The sequence below is a fragment of the Clavelina lepadiformis genome, chromosome 2 (genome assembly GCF_947623445.1).
Source record: "Clavelina lepadiformis chromosome 2, kaClaLepa1.1, whole genome shotgun sequence".
In the NCBI taxonomy this organism is placed as follows: Eukaryota; Metazoa; Chordata; class Ascidiacea; order Aplousobranchia; family Clavelinidae; genus Clavelina; species Clavelina lepadiformis.
Genome location: NC_135241.1, coordinates 8,265,455 through 8,284,294, shown reverse-complemented (window position 1 = coordinate 8,284,294; position 18,840 = coordinate 8,265,455). Strand labels below are relative to the sequence as shown.

The following is an 18,840-nucleotide window of genomic DNA, read 5'->3' as shown; positions in this document are numbered from 1 at the left end:
CAGACACCATTGTGCTACAGCTGGAACAAAGCGAGTGTAGTGATATGGTGTTGTCTTCGGCATCAGATTTCCCTTGTGGCTAGTTAAGTTGTCTTGTTTGTTACAATTGTATCTATTAGGCTCGAGAAAGTTACTTTATTACATTAACATAGATTGCACCCTTACTCAATATTGTGATATAAAAGATAGTTTCCTTGAAATTGCAACCACGCGAAATTGCACCCATGTGAAATTTACATGAACCCATATACTTACTTGAAGAATGTTCATGTTAAATCACAATCAGCCTTACACGATAATGTTAACAACAAAAGCAGTTAAAATAGCAACCACACAATGAATTATGCCTATGGGTGCAATAGCGTGGTTACCATAAAAGAAACAGAACAAATAATACGAAAATCAAGTTTCAATCAGTGACACGAGTATAACGTCACGAGTAGAACGTCAGCCTTAGTGGCTTGCAATAATCTGACTTTAAGTGTTCTGCAATGCAATATTATTCAAAGGTAGACTTTTTAATTGCTTTTCATAACGCTTAAACCTTGTTGGCTAAAAAGGTAGCATTTTGCAAATGATTATTGTCCAGTGGGAAGGCCTTTTCGGTCTCGGCAACAGTAGTAGTGCACCACAACATCGCTTGGATAACGAGCGAAAGCACTAGGAAATAAAACTGGAACTAGGATCATGAAAAAGATTACATGATAATCACAATATGTTTTTCGTACATTTCTTGATATAATTAATCAGTAATCAAAGACGGACGAAGTGACAGGTCTTATAGACAATTAATAACACTAGCCTGTATTAAAGTAATGTCAATGGTATATCGAATAACAGAAGTTCGCTATTTTGTTTTAGTCTTACCAAAACAACTTACCTGATTCCAATCTTTTTTTTACAAACGCGACATATTCGCTCTTCGGTGACTACGCATTTCGTGTTTTCATGATGAATTCTTTGGATATGTGTCTAAAAATTTCACACTTCTGAAATCGTAGTCCAAAACTTAAACGCTCGCAAGTACAATTCAAACGAAATCTATACCTGCCGGCTCTCAGAAAGCAGAAGACTTTCATACACTTGTAGCTGATGCTTCTTCTCTGCCTGAGCTTCCAGCACATTATGTAAAAAAACTTCAATGTTGCGTATGCTGACGCTCGTCGGAAGGAGCATAAGCGCCTATATTATTACATCACAATTCGAGTCAACTACTTGTTTACCATCCAACACAGTGGTTCTTAAACTGGGGGGCGTGTAACATTCATAAGGGGGGCGCGAGAGATGACAAAGCTGTCTATTATATGAGCTATGTCTAAACATGCTTTCTTGACTTTCACTATAGGTTCATTTTTACTAAAATTTTAAATTGTGTCACAATCGCAATTGTATTTTTGAAATTTGGTTCCTGAAATACGTCAATTGTTACGTCATAATATTTGCTTTCTCTCCGCGTTGAAGGTTATTTCTTTCGTTTACTCATTCACGCACTCCTAGCTCGATTAACTGTTCTCTTGTGTTCTCTTTTTGAGGTGACCTGTTTTTTTCTCACAACGGGGGGGGCGGCGTAACAAGAAAAACTTGTAGAAATACTTAACTTACACCAAATGCATTTTGTTTAGTTTTACAATTATGATGTATACAGGAAGCCAGATGCTTTTACTACTAACCTGTAAAAATTGGATCAGTTTACGATGTATAATTTTCGAGTAACGATTGAAAATATGTGTGCATTGTCGGCCACACATAGTTAAAATAGTAATGTCGCTCACCCGATTTAAATAGGGTAAACCCAAGGTCAGCCAATATTAAAATCGTAAAATAAAGTAAAACTTAAATTTAGTATTGATTTAAAAAACAGGTATTTTAGTAATTGAAGTAATTGTATTAACACAAAATGAGTGGAAAAAAGAGAAATTATGACCAAAGTTATCTGAAGTATGGCTTTACAGATACCACAGAGAAAGGAAAAGTCGTACCGCAATGCGTGATATGCTTAGAAAAGCTAAGCAACGACGCTTTGAGACCAAGTCGTTTGCAGCGTCATCTTCAAACGAAACACCCTGGCCATCAAGATAAGCCTTTGGCTTTTTTTCAAAGCAAGAAGGACTCTTTCAAAAAAATGAAGATTGCGAGTAGTCAGTAGTGAGTGCTTTCGCCAATCATCGTCTGCGGAAGTAGTAGAAGCGTCTTTCGAAATCGCTCACATGATTGCTGAAGAGAAGAAGCCCCACAACATTGGAGAAACGTTGATAAAACGGTGTTTGTTAAAAGCAGTTACTCTTGTGCTGGGAGAGACAAGCAGCAAGAAGATTGCGAAAATTCCTCTCTCTGATTCTACCATTAAAACACGCATCGATGAGCTCGCAAAGGATATTGAGATTCAAGTTCTTGACAAGATACATGCATCACCTTTTTTCGCCATTCAATGTGATGAAACAACTGATGTTGCCCAATCGTCTCAGTTGTTGGTCTATGTTCGTTTTGTCGGTTCTTCTTCAATAGAGGAGGAAATGCTGTTTTGCAGACCCTTAGAAACGACTACAAAAGCAGAAGATGTGTTCAAAGTTGTCGCCACATATTTTGACAACAATAATATAGAATGGGAGAAACTTGTGGGTGTCTGCACTGATGGTGCCCCAGCAATGCTTGGATCTCGAAGTGGATTTATTGCAAGGATGAAGCAGAAAAGTCCCAATGCAGTTGGATGTCACTGCGTGATCCATCGAGAGGCTCTGGCCTCCAGGACTTTATCTGCTGCAATGAAAAATAAGCTTGCAATAATCATACAAGCCGTCAACTTTGTCAAAACAAGTGCTGTCAATACGAGATTGTTTGCCAAGCTGTGCAAGGACATGGATTCCGATCACGAGACTTTGTTGTTTCATACATCTGTTCGGTGGTTGTCAAAAGGTAATATGTTAGCACGCGTGTATGAAATGAGAGATGAACTACAGCTATTTCTTGAAGCTAATAGGCAACAGGATCTCCTTCTGCCATTTACATCAGAGGGATTTCAGTTGGCGTTAGCATACCTCGCAGACATTTTCCAGGCCCTTAATAGCTTAAATCTGCTCTTACAAGGTAAGAATACTAACCGTATCAATGACTACGATGCCATCCATGCTTTCGTGGCGAAGCTGGGCCTGTGGCATCGCCGAGTTCAAAAAGGAAACGCAGCTTCATTTCCCAACTTAGATACTGCACTCGACAAGAAAGGAATTGAATTGCAGGGCGAGCTTAAGACCGAAGTTGAAACCCACCTTCGACTTTTAAAACAGGAATTCGAACGCTATTTCCCAGACTTGGGTGACACTGAACTTCCAGAATGGAAAATGACAAGGAATCCCTTTCGGCTTAACGAGGACATTCTTTCGGACGATTTGCAGGAGGAATTCTTGGAAATGAAGTGCAATTCCACCGCAAAAGACGACTTCGAAGCAATGCCATTAACTGATTTCTGGGCAAAATATTGGCACATATATAAGAGTGTGGGTAGTGTGGCTATACGTACACTTCTTCCATTTTCATCCACTTACCTATGTGAAAGTGGCTTTTCTACACTCGTCAATATGAAAACAAAGCCTAGGAACAAACTTGACTGTGAAGCCGACCTAAGATGTGCATTATCTTCTACCAAGCCTCGAATAAAACGTTTGGTTTCTCAAAAACAATTACATCCTTCACATTAGTGAAAGTTAATTGAAAATAAATTGTTGTTTTGTTTAATACTTTTTTATTTTGCAATGAGGGGGGGCGCGGATTTTTTAGGTACCGTCAAGGGGGGCGTGTCCCAAAAAGTTTAAGAACCCCTGATCCAACATAAACCTTATAACTTACTTTCTTTAAAGTTGAAAGTGAAGAGCAAGGCTAACTAAAACAGGTTGATGTTAAACAAAAGAAGAATTGTCAATCAGTATACGAGTGAAAAAGTAATTCAATTCTGTGGTATACAATATACATACTGACAACTTTTCTTTAGTATAAAGTAAACTTGTTTTAGCACTTGCCCCTGACTTTGAGCAAAAATTAAGACGGTGCACATGACGAAATGTGATACCTTCTCCGGATTTAACTTATTAGCATGTTGATGCATTACTCGCAAGGCGGCGTGAAGATTAATACTTCTCGGCTGATCTTCAGGAAGAAATGGCGCATCAGTGTCTCTGTGAAGTGACTCTGGTTGAAGATACATTCGCAACAAGCACAAAAAAACCTGAAAAAATCAGGATGACAGTGTTTAGGGAGTTCAGTTTTTACAAATTCGTTCAACAGTAAATAAGTCTTTCCACTTCAACTCTGCAATGTTTTTACACACTTCTGATATATTTAAACATGCACTAAAATAACTAAAAAATAAAAAAAAATAAAAAGATCAAAATTCTACAACACTTAATTAACTAATCTAATAAAGCCAAAATAATTTTATTATATACTCAATTACTCATAGTCATAGTATTACTTATTTACATCACTATTCTTGGAAGGATTTTGATTGTAAACTAGTTGGCAGAAATTTTCAGCCCGTATAGGATCTTTTAAGGAATGAGCATACAACGCTAAAGCTTGCTCATAATTGCCCATGCGGCCGAGCAAAACTGCTCTTTCTTCAAGTAATCCTGAAAAATAGTAATACAAGCACTGAAAATAGAATGTAATAGAAGCACTAAAAAATGCACCAGGCTCACGCTACATATCGGCAAAGCTTCTCTAACTTTACCATTCACCAAATAACACAGATACAAAACACATTTAATTTCACAACCTTGAGGGATAATATATAAAAATATTACTATCAGGAGGAAACTCTGGCAAAATTCTTTCGGCTTGATACTGTTGTGAAGTTTCCAGAAAAAATAGTAACTTATTTCTAGTTTCCGTAAGTTCCACTGGCCCCCTTTGTAACGTTGTTTGGTCCTCTAAAACAAGAAAGTATTCATTAACGGAGTGAAAAAAATTCTATTTACACTGTATTTATAATTAAGTGATGTTTTAAGAAACAATAAAATGTTGAATGCAGATATAGTTAACATAAACGTTATTGCGTGAATCCCTTAGGTGATCACAGGTCAATGATGTTTTAACGTACCTTCAGCCAGAGAATCATGATGTTCTTTCGTTAAAGCTAAAACTCTATCTTTGTAAGCCAGCAATAAACGATTATGGAATTCTGGGGTTTCGTCATTCCAGGTATGAATAACATGCTCCTACACCCATTAAACTTCTGGTTATGAATAGTTACCGTCTCATATATGTAGCAAAGCAATATGAAGATTTTGTGTGTACCAACCAAATAGGCAACTGCTAAATTGATTGAAATTGAATCCAAAAAATCCAACACTTGGTTCTTTGACAAACTTTCTACTTCAGCAGTATCTTCAGTAAAGATCTAAATGAGAAAGGCATTGTTCTTCTTGAACAACCACCTCTGGATTATCTATGATAAGTTTATGCAATATACAAACAAAAGACATGATATCAAACTGGCATAAATTTTTAGTATATTTTTGCTTTACCTTCATTGCCTGCATAGGGTCAATCTTTAATAGCCCAGGAGCAAAATCAAAGATTAAATCAATGTTTGTCTGGCCTAAGGCATAAAAGAAACAGCGGTTAAATTCTCTATTTGCTATTTATTTCACTTATTTATTTACCATATGCAATTATGCATATTACATTTGCAGTAAGGTTTAGCCATGCTAATGTAATGTGATGTGACTATCGATACAGTAGTTCACTTACCAATGTGCTGCAAATACTCTATCATATCTTCACGAACTTCTTCTTTATTTTGCTGCGTTTGAGACTGATGCAGCAGTAGGTTTAATGCTGTATACAGTGGTTAAGTTCATTAATATAGTCATACTCACCTGGTTATGATAACAAACTAAAAATAGAAAACAGCAAGAGAAACATTTCACTTCCAACTATCCCAAGAAAATGACTAAATATAAAATGTAAGTAATGTTTTGCTAAATATTTAACAGATCTTAAGCTATACTGAGATTGTTTAGTTCAATGTAGATAAAATATATCCTATTTATTAATTGCGTTAGTTTAAATATGGGTTGAAGTAAACAATATATGCAAGTATACCATATACCATGAAATTGAAACCAAAAAAATAATAAAATCACTAATAAGAAACACTTCTAGTGAAAAACGTGAAAGTTAAAACAATTTACCTTTTCTATGCAAACCTTTTTTCCGGTACAATTCAATCAATTCTCTCTGTTTGTGAGCTTTTTTCAAAATGCGTTCTGCTTCTTCAACATGACAGTTGTTATCAGGAAGACGAAGCAGTGGCGCAATCAAAGCATCATTAGTCTGCATGAATTAGTGTATTCGAAATTTAAAATGGTAAGTCTTATGCTAAGCCTAAGATCGCAATTACATGGTTTGCTAAAAGGTCTTAACCTGCACAAAATATTTCAACAAAAATTAGTGTAAGAGACTTCATATTTTATGAAGGCTCTAATCACATGGAAATCAAATTTCCATATAAATTACTCTTTCAATTACCTTAATGTAACACTTTAAAAGAGTAGTATCAATAATCTGTAGTAGCTGGCGTTTAGAACGAACAGTAACATTGCCCTCAACAATAGGATACAAATCAACGATGGACCCAGAAATTGCCATTGTTTCATTTCTTTTCTGTAATAAACACATGAAATTGATGCTTGTAAAAGCTTGACTCTGTATATACAAAATCCCATTCACAGAAAATCAAATAATGCCTATGTATAAATAACTTGGGACAACTTAATAACATGGCCAGTTTAAAATGTCATGCAAGAAAACTGCCACTGTTATAAAATTATAAAAATGCAAAACCCCAAAAATGATCTTTTAACCTTAAAGTGTTAAATCCAAAAACAAAAAACAGGATGTAGTTTGGCACTCTTCAGGTTAACTTTATTTATATTATTATTATTAAATTATTATATATAATTTATATAAATAAAGTTAACCTTCAGAGTGCCAAACACGTCCTGTTTTTTTATTTTACTATAAAATTTGGTTAACACGTTTCAGACAACATCATCCAAAAACAAGTTGGCCACAAATTTAGGAGTAGTTGTCCGTAAATATACTGGTAAAGGATTTGTACTAATATGTAGTGGTTAAGCAGCTATTGCCATAAATATGTGGCAAAAACAGGCAAAGTCATCGCTTAATTATGACAAGAATGGCGGTTTTTATCAAGTCACAATAAAAGAAACAATTGACAAAACTCAGGTATTTGGATCAAGTATGAATAGAATGTTTCCTGTGACAGACAAGTAAAGAGTAATACGTATAATTAATTATAGGCGTACTTAAGTGTATGAGAGGAACATTTTGCGTTAAATAAGCCGAAACTAGTTTACTGTTGGTGTATCTGTACTGGTTAATGTAAATGTCAACCTACAGTCTGACAGTTCAGTCTTGCATGTTGGCTCTAGCCTTGTCCGATACCGGTAACTGCGGAAAAAACAAGAATACTTACCGGTTTATGTACTCTCATCTGTGACGTTCCTATGCTGAAAATAAACATTATCTGGTACAAATCAACTACTAATGGAGATGTATTCCATGTAAACTCGTTAGCCTAGCCTACCATACCTAATATAAACCCCAGTCATCACGCATGTTGCTTTTACATGGTGATGTCATAAAGACCGCCCACTTTGTCATAATACAACGCTAAATTCATGATACAATTTTGGCAATAACTGCCTAACAAGTACATATTATTTAAAATCCTTGTATCGGTACATTTACTGGCAATTGCTCTTTGATTTAAAGCCAACTTGTTTTTGGACTTGCTGCTCATTTTTCTCATTTTAAGCACCGATGGGTTTCCACAGAAAAAAGCTGCACTTGAAAACAAAGTTTACTGAACAATTTTCCGAATTCCTATCATTACTGCTTCAAGTTGAAAATATAACTTAACCCCCATATAAAATAGCATTAACTTGATCGTATTAGCTATTACACCAAAACGTTAGTAGCACCTGAGTAAGATATTCAATGAGGGAAAGCATAGCCTTTTCAAGCTCGGGACCAGCCATAGCTGGAATGGCGGAAGGATATTTAAGATTTTGTCGATAATCACCAGGGAGCAGATCGGGATAGAGACCAATCACTTGAGAAGGATCTGCCAAAACAAAGCATTCAGTCCCAATTAAAACAAACAAATCCGGGATTTTAATAAATGCTCAAATATGCATATTGGCATATATTGGATACATCATAACTAACGGTGCGTGGCTGAGTGGTGCCAGAGTTATGTGGCTACTACAGTTAGCATAAATTCATCAGAAAGCAATTCACCAGTCTTTAAATTAGTGAAGTTGTGTAATGATTCATCGAAACGTTTTTGACAAAATAGTTCAAACGCAAGTAAAGTGTTGATATGCTGGATGCTTTTATTTTTTTCTTGTTCATCTTCAGTGTCAGACATTTTCTGCATGATTAAAATGTTCTACATTAAATCAACAAATATATATATAAATCTTTTTGTGTATACATATATATATGGAAAGATTTTTTTCTACAACATAGTTATCATTGATACAAAACCAATTTTAAATTAAGTCAAAGGAATATGGATTGATAAACTTACAGCCAATTTCAGTGCAAGTTCAAACTCTCTATCCTTTATGAGTTTATCGATCTGAGATGAGACTGGTAGTTGCTGAATAGCCCACACATGGGTATTTGATGCAACAAAAATGCAATCTCTAAACAATAATGAGCATCTAAATTTTAAGGACATTTTCACGTTTATTATTTTAATATGTAGCATGTAAAGTTTGATCCATGTCAAGTTTTAAGTCTGAGGTGACCTTAAATGATAAGACGTGTAACTTATTTTATCAGCAGCATGTGAATTAAATAAATCAATTCAAAAAAAAAATTAATTTGAAACCATCTGCACTGAATGATGATTAATTTAAATTTGCCTCACCCCCAGCTACACAGCATCTTTGGTTTATTTATATCAATGCTCTGAATAAGCAGTTTTGGTTCCATGGTTCGTACTTCCACATACTTTGGAAGAACAGCAATGAGGTATGGAGGCTGTGATTCTGTAATATGGCAAATATATTGAAATAAGTCAAACCTTATGAACGTTTTACATTTTGACAAATTAAACAAGCAAACCTACCTTACACTGTAACCTTACCTACAATAACAGGAATATCTGACCAAGCAAAAGGGTGCTTATAGGTTGGTTCTCCATTGCTATCTACAAAGACACTCCTATCATCTATCATGAGAATCACTTGATCATTACCCAGGTTTCCAATTACTGGTTCCAATAGCTTGCCTGTTAAATTGTTGCATTCATAGTTGAATAATTATCATTTAAACTAATTAGATAAAATGTTAATTGTATGTATGACTGAGCCACAGCACACAGGAAATATTTATGACTGTGAAAAAATTAAATCATAAAAAATAATTTTTTACTATTAAAAATCAAATAGAAACACTAACATTGTGAATGTTTTTTACAAATATTGTATGTACAAATGAAACTTATTTCGTTAAACAAAGTTAATCAAAACTTTTTTGGTTTCTATACAAATATAACTTGTTTGAAACGAATATGGACCTGCTTTGATGAAAAACAGCAATGATACTGTAACCACACAACAGTGGTTTTCAACCTGAGGTCTGCGTTATGGTTTTTGGAGTCCGTAGAAACTTCTCAATGCAAGATCTTTACCAAACCAAAGTGATCCTCTTCAACAGCAGCCAACAATCATTGTCAATTGAGCATGGAAAATTTGACTGTTTTATCATATTGAAAACGTGTCAATGAAAAGTTGCTTTCAGCACTTTAACTAGAGAGATGTAGTTATGATTGTGAAAACCGTCATTTTAGGTTAAGTTTGCATATATGCAGACAAGGAAGTGTGTTAATTGGAATAAGAGCGCAACTGTACTTTTGTTTTGCCAATACTGTCAGTGGCAGCTATTTTTAAAAAAACAATTGAAAGTTTTTATGGCACGATGTTTGTTTGCAAATTTTACTCACTCTAAAATTTGCCATTATGGTAAACAATAGAAAATATTCCGAGATACTATGATATTTTCAGCAATGAAGTTATGAAAGCTCACAAGAAACAAACAACAGAAACTCACAGGTCACAAAATAAAAAGTTTGGCGTTCATCTACAGACAGGCATTGCCTTTAAAACGAAAAAATTTATGCCAGAAGAGATTGCTGCATAGAAAGCCTGAAGTCTTGGAAGTTTCCTTAAAATGGCATTACAGATTGCCAAGTTGAAAAACTCCACACGATTAGAGAAAAGATTATAAAGTCCTTCACTTTAAAAATGGTTAAGTAGATTTAAGGTGAAGCAAGATAAAAAAAAACTCATAAATGTCTTTGTCTAAAAACATGATAAAGGGGTGGACAATGGACATCCCAAATATTGTAAAGTAAAACAGCAGATTACAGATGAAATCAAAGTTTCACCTATGTTTGCACTTCAAATCGACAAGTCAACAAATGTTGCATTATACTCATAATTTGTGACTTTACCTAACACACATTTGCAAAAATGCACCAAAAAGAATTTTCATCTTATACTCCATAAAAAAGCACCACAAAGACACAACATGTAAAAAATAGTATCTCAACATTTATTGAAATGAAAGGTTTGCAGGAAGGAAACTTTGTGGCATATATGTAAGTGGAACATGGGCATCTACGATCAAAAACTGCCTTTCACTCAAAAAGTCATAGAAAAGATACTTGTCAGTATGCCTTTTCCAAGTTGTTTGCAGAATTTGCTTAATTCTGTTATAAAAACAGTAAATTTTGTAAAAATGCTGAAACTCCTGTCATACTAACAGTTACGTAAAAACAAACTCTGTGTCTCTAGACCTAAGACATAAAACTCCCCTGTTTTGATACCACAATGTGATGGCTTTCAAAAGTCAATGACAACGTGATGGCTATTGTTAATGAATTCTTTGAACTTTATTGATGTTTATTTTACATTTACATTTATTATTATGGAAATTTTATGAAAATTTACAAATTTTATGAAAGGAGAAGAAGCTTTCACAAAAAAACATATTTGTCTCAAACTTACATTGCCACTGTTTAAGAGGAAATTCAACATAAGTTACCAAATGACCCTGAAATGAAAAAATGAATTAACCCTGAGCTTCAGGACTATTTTCCTGGGAAGAAGCGCTTTCACATACCCTACACTGTTCATGCCCAGTCAGAAGTTGCCACATTAAGGATATTTGTTCTACTCACTTCCACATACCTTTGTGAAGCTGGGTTTTTATTCCAGTTCATATGAAATTAAAAGCCAGAAATAAACTTAACGCCAGAGATGAAATACAACTAGAAAATTCCATAATGCAACTGAAAATTGCAAGACCTGTGTGCGATTACATAATGAGTATGTGAACACCCTTGATTTTTCTGAGTGGATTCTCCTGGGCATTCTGGCTCTGTAACTGGTTGCCCTCAAAAACGTTTGATGCCAAACTCTGGCAAACTAAGCTTAAACTGCTAACAGACACAATTAGACAATGCAGTGCTTTTTAAGCCTAAGGTTTCATCAAAGATCTGCTTTTTCTGTATCTAATTGTAAGGTCACAATTGCCAGAGTCATTTCCTGTGACTACATCTCTTAACTCAATCTTTTCATGCTGTGCGCATAACATGGTGTGGCACCCATCAAGCCTTAAACAAGGGCATTACCCAGACATCTGTCACATGAGCAAGCTCATTCACATTAGCAATCATTAAAGAAACAATGGGTGCCCAGTGGGCAACCATTCTGGTCAATTTTTGATGCCATGGTACTAGGATACCAATTAAAATCCTATCCTGAACATGAAACACTACTAGTCCTAACATTATATACTGTCATCTGCATATATATTAGTTGTACCAATTATTTTTTATAACTCTTCTTAATAAAGTGAGGGACAAGTCGATTTTATATGAATGAACACTACTCACTGAATATCCTGGTAAAATAGTTTTGAAAAATAATTCTTGGTTAGGTAATTATAACCCCCAAAAAATCGTAATTTTTGCCATAGTTGTGACGTAGATTAAGGTTCTTGTGATGCCATAGGTAATAAGACATTTTTAATTTCATAAATTAAGCAGTACCTACTGTATTTCACATTTTCACGTATGACTTGTCACAGCTGTATAGATTGCTCTAACTGCCAGTAGCTTGATAGACGAAGGCCTATAGTCCAATCACGTCAACCAGTATGGTACCGGTTTGACAAGAAGCCTATGAGGTCCAAAGAATACCGTAACTTCACGGACGCAAATGATTTGGCTTCCGGATTTTTTTTGTTTAAAACAATCGTAATTTATTCAAGTACAATGCTTCACGTTGCTAATTTCTTCACATGACGCCTAATTGGACATAGGCTAAACTCTTACGACCTACACTTCTGACTTCAGTTGACTAACGTATGACATAACAAGAGCCTTGATCTACATCACAATTAAGGCCAAAAACTGAAACTTTTTGTGTTTTTCTTTTTCTAATAACTACATAACCACAAGTTATTTTTCAAAAATATTTTTCCAGAATGTTCAGTTAATAGTGTTCTTTCATATAAGATTAACTTGTTTTTGGACTTGCCCCCCACTTTAAGGTATTGTTTGCACTTATCAGTAATACTGAGTCATAAAAAGGGGCAAATTTTAATTGAAGTAAACATGAACCAAGACATATTGGTAGTTAAATAAATAAATCATACCAGTTGGATAGAGTTCTTTGAGGTCTTCATCGCCATCAAGTTTCACCAGATAATATTCTCTTTTGAAGCCAATGCACAAGGAATCTTTGCACCATGCAATGGTTCTGGGTAGTTCAGCCAGACAGATATCATTCTAAAACAATAATATAATACAAACATGATAGATTGAGAAACCATATAGTATGCACCAAGAATAAGGAAATTTTTCTGACATGCAACTCCACAAAATCACGCTTCTTCCAGAAATAAAACTGAAGCTTTCTCTTCACACTAACACACAACTTCAAGGCATGTGCAACATCGCCCATCGATGAAATCTGTTCCTGTAAAATACATATGACAAAACTTGATCAAATCAGAAACAAATTAGTTTTCTTAAACTGAGGGGTAAGTTCAAAAACAAGTTGGCCTTAAATCAATTAGTTGTCATTAGGCATGGTAGAAGTGATAAGCTAGCTAACGCGTAGTGGATGGAATGCATTTTTATAGGTAGGTAGTTAGTAACACTGTAGCAGATAACATTTATTTCAGCATAGGGTTGTTACAGATGACAGTACATTAACTGGTAAAGCATTCTTTGTTTTTACACAAGTTACAGATACCGGATTAGGCTAGAGCCAGCAGCCAAGACTGTACTGTACTGCAGGTTAACATCTACATTAATCGGTAGAAATATACCAACGGTAAGCTAGTTTAGACTTATTGAAGGCAAATTGTTCTTTTTATACACTTAAGTATATGCTTTAATTATACCTATTACAATTTACTTGTCGGCCACATGAAACGTTCTATTCATATTTGATCCGAATACCTGAGGCATCCCTATTGTCTCTATTATTGAGACGTAATAAGAACTGCCATCTATGTCATAATTAGGTAATGAATTAACATTTTTTCCACTTATTTATGGCAATAACTGCTTTAACTACAACATATTAGTACAAATCTTTTTACCAGTATATTTACTGATAACTACTACAGTATTTCATTTAAGGCTAATTTGTTTTTGGACTTGTCCCTCACTTTAAGACATCAACAGTTAAATGAAAACACCACATTTCCATATGGTGTCTTTCTTTGTAAACTTCAAAACTTATGCGGAGCACAAAAACAAATCCCTTTTCAGGGGAAATGTAGTTGCATTGTTTGAGTACGTACATGGCACTCTGCATAAAAATTGCATCAGTAACAACAACCCTATCTAATCACATACAACCAGAGCAGACTATGCATCATTAATGGTCCACCTTTTTGGTTCAGACCTCATTAAAATTTTTAAACTAAATATGCAAATCAATTTTTAAATTTCTTGTAGTATAAACCACACAAAATTTTAAAAAATACTGTAAAACAGTAAATATAAGCCACACCGACAACTACTAGTTAAAACGAGACTTTTCCCAACTTGTATTTAACCAAATTAGGCAATGCATTCAATTGTAAGCACGAACATAAAAGTTAGTAGGGCTAGAACCGATTGCAAGTAAATTCATATAAAGAGGGTTTTCATAAAGTTTTAACATTTTTTTCCTTAGGTTTAGGCTATTTGATAGGATGTTAGAAACAACATAATCTAAAAGCCACCCTTGTTTATGTGCTGTATTGAACAAACTCAAGCTGAACCCTGAATTGAAGTAACGGCTTACATTCAAAAAAACATAGCAAATTACAAAATATGAAATTTTTTTATGAAGCAGAAACATATGTGTAGCTACATTAAATTTAAAGGACATTTAATTTCATGTAAACACTGATGTTGGGCATAGTGTTTGGCACGCTCTACCAATTTTTTTTTGGACCAGTTATCCTGCCAGATATTAATGTTGGGTATAGGTGCCGTTGCCAATAGTGCAGGAAAAACCTTGCACTGACTAGAATTTTGACTAAATCATGCCTTGGTACGGTATTATAATCTTTGTCCTTGGACTGTCTAAAAATTTTCAGTTTCGCACTGCCTGAGTTTTTTGGGCAATGACTCCTATGTTTGGCAGTGATTTATAACTTTACAGATTACAACTTAGAATTACAATTAGAATTCGCAATATTGTGCAACATATTGAACAGGATTACCTATAAGAAGATTTGTATAACTACAAATTGAAGCATTAGTACAACAATAACTAATAGCCCAAGCCTACTAACTTTGTGAACACAATTACCATGCTTGCTGTTTCAAAGCTGCAGTGACCTCAGTTGAAAACGAATGTTAGCTGCCGATTATATCTTCTACAGAACTTACTGATGCATCCATTTTACTTACTTCTAGCCTTAGTGGTTACCATTACATAGGTGACAATTTTGCTCGCTCATCTTACTTTCTCCTTAGATTTGATTAGATCCTTAGAGATTTTCTTGTAATCGCAAATGGAATTTGCTCGCAATTTAGCTCGCTAATGTGCTTTTTTTCTCATTCTTAACTTAGTGAGCGAGAAGAAAGTTGTAGTCCTGCCCCAGAACTCAACTGCAGCAATGTTTAGTTGGTAGAAGTTATTGTATTATTTCATGGAAAGTAGGTCACAAGACCTGTTATTACCCAAATTCTAGCTGATTTTAATTTTAATTTAGAAGAATAAGTTTTAAATGGACAATTTTACTTTGGTGAAATACCAAAAAAGTTCTGATAGGTGAGTGCATCACATGTTTTAGGAAACTTCTTACATTGTTTGTCAACAATATAAAAACTAATTTATACTTGTATTTGATGATTATTATGCCTGGTGGCAACCATACTATATTCATATTATACTTGGTTAGTTCAGCAAGACAAGATTTAAAGAGATCATACAGGTGCTTGATCAGTGAAAAAAAATAAGCCACAATTTGGTAAGAATTGAAAAACAAAATTAATGCGGACTACACAAACTTTCATACTACAGTTCTACCTTCAATTTATACAACGACACAACTATCATAACATTGTTATACATATAAAACAAATAGAGAAATGAAATTACTTTAACTTTTAAAAATAATTTCAAAATTTAAAGAAATTAACAGTACTGTTACTAAGATTGTTGTAGTTATTGTAGTATAGTATGTAACAGTACAACTACAATAGGGTTTATGGCCGTTTACGTACACTCCATTAAAAAAAACATAAACGTAAATACATGTACCTACCTCCAAGTCAGCTGAGAAAAAACTGGCTCCTTTGCTTTTCTGAACGCATGTGATTAGCTGATATGTAGTCAAGTCATGTACAGAAACAATCCCATCTGATAAACTAATGACGATTTTATATTCGGGTGACACATAGAGCTGTTGCAGAGGTTTTTTCGAAAAGGACTTGTTAGATTTTTCAAGAGTGACTTCTGCATGTCCACTTCCACCCTCTAGCTAAAATTGTATAAAACAGAAGTTCGGAAACTATGCATATTACTATATTTTTGTGCATAGCACCAAATTCGAGTAAAATGAAATAAAATTTAAAATTTATTCATACGTTTGCAAAAATTTAATAAGAAAATTTAAACTCAGTAACTGGCCTTAACTGATGAACACTGGAAAGAACATTGGAATGAACAATTGCGTGCAATGACAAAAGGTCAATAAGTTAAATCATGCTAACCTTGTAGACAAGCAGATGGCCTTGCTTTGTCCCAACCAGCAAGTTTATAGTTGAGTTCTTATTATTCTTGTGTACCACAGAGTTGGTGTTAGAAATAATAACTTTTGGATTCTCACCTGCATAAACGTTCAAATGGTGATTAAAAAATACTGCAAAACAAAACCATTAGGCCACAGAAACGGATGGAGTTTCTTTTGCATAGTTTTATTTAGTCACCCGTTTCTTGTGCATTTAAAGATGTTCATTGCTACTGTAATCAAATTATGTTATTTTGTATATTTTATTTCAGTTGTTAATATTATTGTTTTTAATTTTAAAGAGCTCTTACATTTCCCTGTACTTTTGTTGTTGTTTTTAATATTTTGTGTATATTTGTTAAACTTACGAACTGTTTTGTGGGTTTGGGCCCATGCTAACTTATAACCTTATAGCACAATCTGCTATCTTGCAACTTTTAAGCCCTCGGGTTTTGCCACTTATTTCTGTTTGTTAATTGATCGTGGGCATGTGTTTTATTGTGCTGTAACTACAATGCATAGGTCAGCAACATGCGGTTCTGGAGCTGTATGCGACTCTTTCGTCTCTGTGCTCTGGCTCCTGCGACTCAGAGCCAACTAGCTCATTTAGGAAAACTTTACGTGAATAAAAAATGGTGTTTATTAGTGTCATCATTTAATAACTTAATGCGTGTGTAAATGCGTTTGTATGATACGTCGGAGATCTCTAGCATGGCGAAGGAGCAAATATCGCTACACCACTGGCATAAATATCTTCTTTAGCCTACCTGGCGAGGTGTCACAAAATGTCATAAGAAACACATACAATAAATGCAAGTGCAGTCAAATTGTCTTTACCGTTTACTATCTGTTGATAGTGGCTGGAATGGAAAGTTTGACGCAAAATTGTCAGTGCAAAGACGCAAATTTTACCGTGATGGCATGCAACCAAGTCGTAATTCTATGTTCATTTATTATAAATTCACGCTCAAACAACCAGTTTTTGTTTGTTTATTTATTATAAATTTGTGTGAAGATGAACAATTTTGACGTGCACGTTTATGAATTTGTGCGTGCAGGAGCCACACTTTACGCGGTGACAACTGAAAAAAAAAGACACAAATCTGTTTGCAGTTAAAATCACTGGGTTTAGTACACAACAAGATGACGTCACAAATTGGTCTAGTATACAAAGGCATCGTGTGGTTAAGTGCACTTGTATACTACAGCCAAATCACTTACCCCAACAAGCAATGCATTCTATAACAAGGGGCAAGCGTTCCAGAATGGGTACAGCTTCATAAGCATCATGCATTACTGAAAATCAGCATTTACTGGGCTTAATCAACAATTCCCAAACCGTTCGACAGCCTGGCAGCTGTTACGTTAGGTTATGTTATAGTTATACAATGGCTGATCATAGGCGGATGACACTAAATCAAGGTTGTTCCATCAGACCAGAAAAACCTACGCAAGAGAGTCACATAACATTATAAGCAAGTTCAAGTGACAACTCACTGACAAGTGTTACGCATCGTACACCAGGTACAGTAGGCTACTGTACCATCATAGTGTCATCCACTAAAACTGGTGATTGCTATCGTATTATGTCACTTGTTTGGTAATTAACCATGATAATTTTGAAGGCGGGGTCGTAACCATAAGAGCGAGCGCTATTGTTAAATAGCAACCTGCTGTTTTCCAATAGCACCCTGCAAGTGCTATAGTTTGCTGCTCGGTAACTGACAGGCTGCTTATTATATTGTGTTGTTTATGTTTCGCCGTTAACTGTGTGGAGGAAAAGTTACCATGCTAGCCGCTGGATTTATGGCACATTATAATACATGATTACGAATAAATATTTTCGACCAGGAAAAATGTGGCAAAGCCCAAGGGCTTGTGGCGTATCTAATCTAAGAGGGTTGATATGTGAGAAGCCGCCTCTGTATTCCTTATAACTCCGATTAAAAGGGGCTGTTCCCCAGCACCACAAGAGGGTAAACCATTTTCTATTACCGCCACTTACACACGGTTATAAATAGACTCGGGTAATCAGCAAGCACGAAACCTGCGAAAATGGGCATACCACAAATTCGACACTGATTGCAGTTACGTAATTAATTACAAAACAATGGTGGCGCTGTACACCACAGACTTAAAACTTGCAAGATGGCAATCATACAATAGTGCTACAAAATAGGAGGTTAGCATGGCCACCAAACCCACAAAATAGTTTTTGAATTTTTGAGGACACAAAATATTACAAATAACGATGTACTGTCAATGGACAATTATTTGACGTAATTAATTCAATGCTCCAGCGCACATAGCGCAAGCCAACTCTTAGTGTGAGACCGACCGACAAGGTCATTCTACATAAGCAGTTCTAGAGTGCGGTTTAGTTAACTCTCTGCTCGTTCTTACCTTATGTTACCTGTCGATTTTAGTGAACAATACATTATATTACATGGCGTCAGAAACGATGGAGCCCTCAACGCAAAAAGAAATGGATTTTCACAACGG

At 35.0% G+C, this 18,840-nt stretch overlaps 1 protein-coding gene across 1 annotated transcript; it reads right to left on the bottom strand.

Moving 5' to 3' along the window:
* Positions 1-115: 115 nt before the first annotated feature.
* LOC143445463 (vam6/Vps39-like protein) lies at positions 116-17,923 on the bottom strand. The gene is made up of 22 exons (XM_076944579.1): positions 17,560-17,923; positions 16,322-16,437; positions 15,874-16,089; positions 12,966-13,076; positions 12,754-12,886; positions 9,176-9,319; positions 8,957-9,077; positions 8,612-8,729; positions 8,320-8,452; positions 8,001-8,143; positions 6,523-6,657; positions 6,186-6,327; positions 5,743-5,829; positions 5,517-5,590; positions 5,291-5,389; positions 5,090-5,207; positions 4,794-4,919; positions 4,471-4,619; positions 4,061-4,216; positions 1,048-1,182; positions 881-972; positions 116-660 (listed from the first exon to the last, which is right to left on the bottom strand). The coding sequence occupies exons 1-22, from the start codon at positions 17,630-17,632 to the stop codon at positions 579-581; spliced, it is 2,703 nt and encodes a 900-aa protein (XP_076800694.1). The 5' UTR covers positions 17,633-17,923; the 3' UTR covers positions 116-578.
* Positions 17,924-18,840: the final 917 nt, after the last annotated feature.